The sequence below is a fragment of the Hippocampus comes genome, unplaced genomic scaffold, assembly GCF_001891065.2.
Source record: "Hippocampus comes isolate QL1 unplaced genomic scaffold, H_comes_QL1_v1.1 scaffold51, whole genome shotgun sequence".
NCBI lineage: Eukaryota > Metazoa > Chordata > Actinopteri > Syngnathiformes > Syngnathidae > Hippocampus > Hippocampus comes.
The window spans coordinates 3,648,363-3,651,348 of NW_017805497.1; the positions used below are offsets into that span (position 1 = coordinate 3,648,363).

The 2,986-nt window shown below is 45.3% G+C and overlaps 1 protein-coding gene across 2 annotated transcripts in view; it reads right to left on the bottom strand.

Moving 5' to 3' along the window:
• Positions 1-2,986, bottom strand: part of ndst3 (N-deacetylase/N-sulfotransferase (heparan glucosaminyl) 3) — a 51,915-nt gene that overhangs the window by 36,571 nt on the left and 12,358 nt on the right. For both annotated transcript variants that reach the window (XM_019876783.1, XM_019876784.1), the window contains exon 3: positions 349-436. In XM_019876783.1, the coding sequence (XP_019732342.1) occupies positions 349-436 (88 nt within the window). The remainder of the gene's footprint in view (positions 1-348; positions 437-2,986) is intronic.

Genomic DNA, 2,986 nt, shown 5'->3' on the forward strand with positions numbered 1-2,986 from the left:
CAGAATAGGGCAAAGCGATCAGCCAAATTGGAAAACTGGTGCTGTGAGCCTTGCACTTCCACAAAAATCAGGATACATGTGTATGTCCACATGCACCAGCTGATTGAGGGCGGGCATACTCGGCGTCAACTGTCAAAAGGACACCACCCACACCCAGGGAGGAGGGCAGTCGACCAGCCCAGAGGTGTTCGTACTTCTAATTGACTTCTGCTATGATCGACTTTTGGAGTGTATTCTCATTCAGTAACAAAGAATCCAATGTCAGCCTATTGCACAATTCCGAATTTGCTATGATTCACCGTGGCCCTTTTTCCTTCAAGAATTTCCACGTCGACTATTACTACTTACCTGTGTGATAGAACTTGCCAGAAAAGCCCAAGTTGAAGGTAAAGTTGGAGATCTGAGCCCGCAACTGTCGTTGAGTATCCAGAAGCGCCTGTAAATCACATGAAACTCAATTAGACTCTGTCGAAAAACATCTGTTTCGTTTTCTCCTGTTCTTAAACACACCTCAGTGTCAGGTGTTAATGCTCAAATCAGAATTTTCCTCACTATTTTAATGACTTCATTAGATGACTGGCCTTTAAACAAAAAACTCTGTAATGAGTGTTAACCAAAGAGCACACACAGAGGCAGTAACACGAGTTAATGAAGGTCGATGTATTAAAGGGCTCTAGAGGATCGGCTAATAACCCCCTACCCGACCCCCAACACACACACACACACACACACACACACACACACACACACACACACACACACACACACACGCACACTTTTATCCATCCATTACCAAGTGAACCAGCATCAGTCCCACCCATTCCTCCCTTTGCCGCACTCTTTCGTCCCACTATGGAGAATGCGCAGCCTTCCTCTCTCACACACTCGCCTGAAACTCCATCTCTCCATCGCTTGCTCAAATGTCACATTCTCAGGAGACAGCCTTGTTCTAATTTAAAAGGAAGGCTGAAGCAGCACGGAGGATATATCTCTTCTCTCTCTCCCTCTCTCTCTCGCTTATTCTATAACTCCCTCTGTTCTTTCGCAGCCCTTCTTCTTGCTATCATTGCACTTCTTGCTGTTTGCACCCATAAATATTTTTTATGAAACTTTTATTATTCTGTGCGTATTTCAAGCTGCGGGGTCGTTTTGTTGGGCTCAGCGCCACGTCTCTATTAAAAATGTTTGTCGGGCCGCTTTTAATCGATCCCCAGGAACCTTTTCTGATTTATGAGATGAGCAACTGATGTGAGAGCGAGGAAGCCCTTGCAAGCAGCCTTTCTTTCTCAGTGTGTGTGTGTGTGTGTGTGTGCGTGTGTGTACAAAGACACCGTCGCAGTATCTTCATTAGAGCTAATCTAATGGTGTTGAAGATGGCTGCATGCTGACAGATGTGCACAGCCCTAATCTGATCCCTTGTCTCCACTGTGATGACATCCTTTACATCACACACACACAGACACACACACACACACACACACACACACACACACACACACACACACACACACACACACACACACATCCATATACTCAGAATTGAATTAACTTTGTTGTCAAGCGCTTTGCATTTTAACTCAATCTACTCTCATCGATGCACTCGGTCAAAATGTATTATTAACGCACATGTCGGGAAGTGCGAGCGGTAGCGTGGGAGTTAGTCCAAGTGTCTGCTGTATTAGTGTCGACACATAATTTTTATTCTGCAAGCTAACATATAACAGGAAGAGGAGGGTAAAAAAAAAACACACACACAAAAAGGATTTGATGGAGTGAGGCATTAACAAGTCGACCTGCGTTTACCTGCTCTAAGAGCTCGTCTACTTTCAGCCACCACTGTCAGGTGCGCCAGGGGCGTGTCATGGAAAATGTTCATGATGCATTAGAATGCCCAAAAGGTTGTAATTGCAAATTCCCAAACCAGTAGACTTGCCTCGGCTCGAAAATGAAGATGAGCCCACTTTTATGCAGTGCGCACGTGCGCATTTCTAACAAAATTGAGACTGCTGTGTTAATTCTCTCCAATGATGCTCACTGAACTGAAGTCTCATGAGAGTGAGAAAGAACGCTAAACTCGTGTCCAATACGCTGCTGTCATGTCATGAACATGTGTTTTGGATTCAAAAGTTTACGACTTGACGGTCATTTGAATTTGGATTTCCTCAATTGTATACCATCTTGAGGAATGCACTCAAAAATCCCGAAAGGTATTCATAAAATATTCACACTGCAAGTGCCAAAAAAGATGTGTGAACATCACAAAAAGAAAATTTGTCGGGAAAACTGTAGGTCTTTGCTGCCATCAAACAAGTGTTTGTGTTTTTTTTTCCCAAGTGAAGCGCTTATGATTGCGACGTGGCAGACCTGGGGGGGACACTCCAACTGCACCCAGCAATTAAACGCAACATAGCTCTGAGACAGAAATACATTTCAAAAATCTCAGAGAAACAATCAAGTCATCTCCTGCTGTTTTTTTGTTGTTGTTTTCTTTTTTCCTGATGGTAACGGCACCCAATCTCATTGAGTTGAGGCCTAGAAGCAATACCGGGCCAATCTGTCTCCTGGATGCTGAGTGTGGCGATAAAATGGGTTGTAAGAGAGAAGGCTGCATTTGGCTTAGCGGGAATAGTGAGGTGGGAGTGTGGATGGCGGCGGCTTGTAAGCAGCATAATGACTATCCGAGTGATGAAGGTAAACACACATGAGGATTAGCGGTTAGCGATAGCCCTGCTCTCCCAGCCCAATCCTACAGCTGCATCGCAGTGCCAGTGTCAGAAGTAATGCCAGTTTGCTTTGTTTGTGCCTGTGCGCGCGCGTGTGTGTGTGTGTGTGTGTGTGTGTGTGTGTGTGTGTGTGTGTGTGTGTGTGTCATATGAAATGGCAGCGCGACAGTGTGGGAAGGTCCTCTCTCTCTCTCATATGAATTTCAAACCCACCGAATCATACTATTGTGGGGGGGGGGGGGGGGCTTTTTGAGCCGCGCACA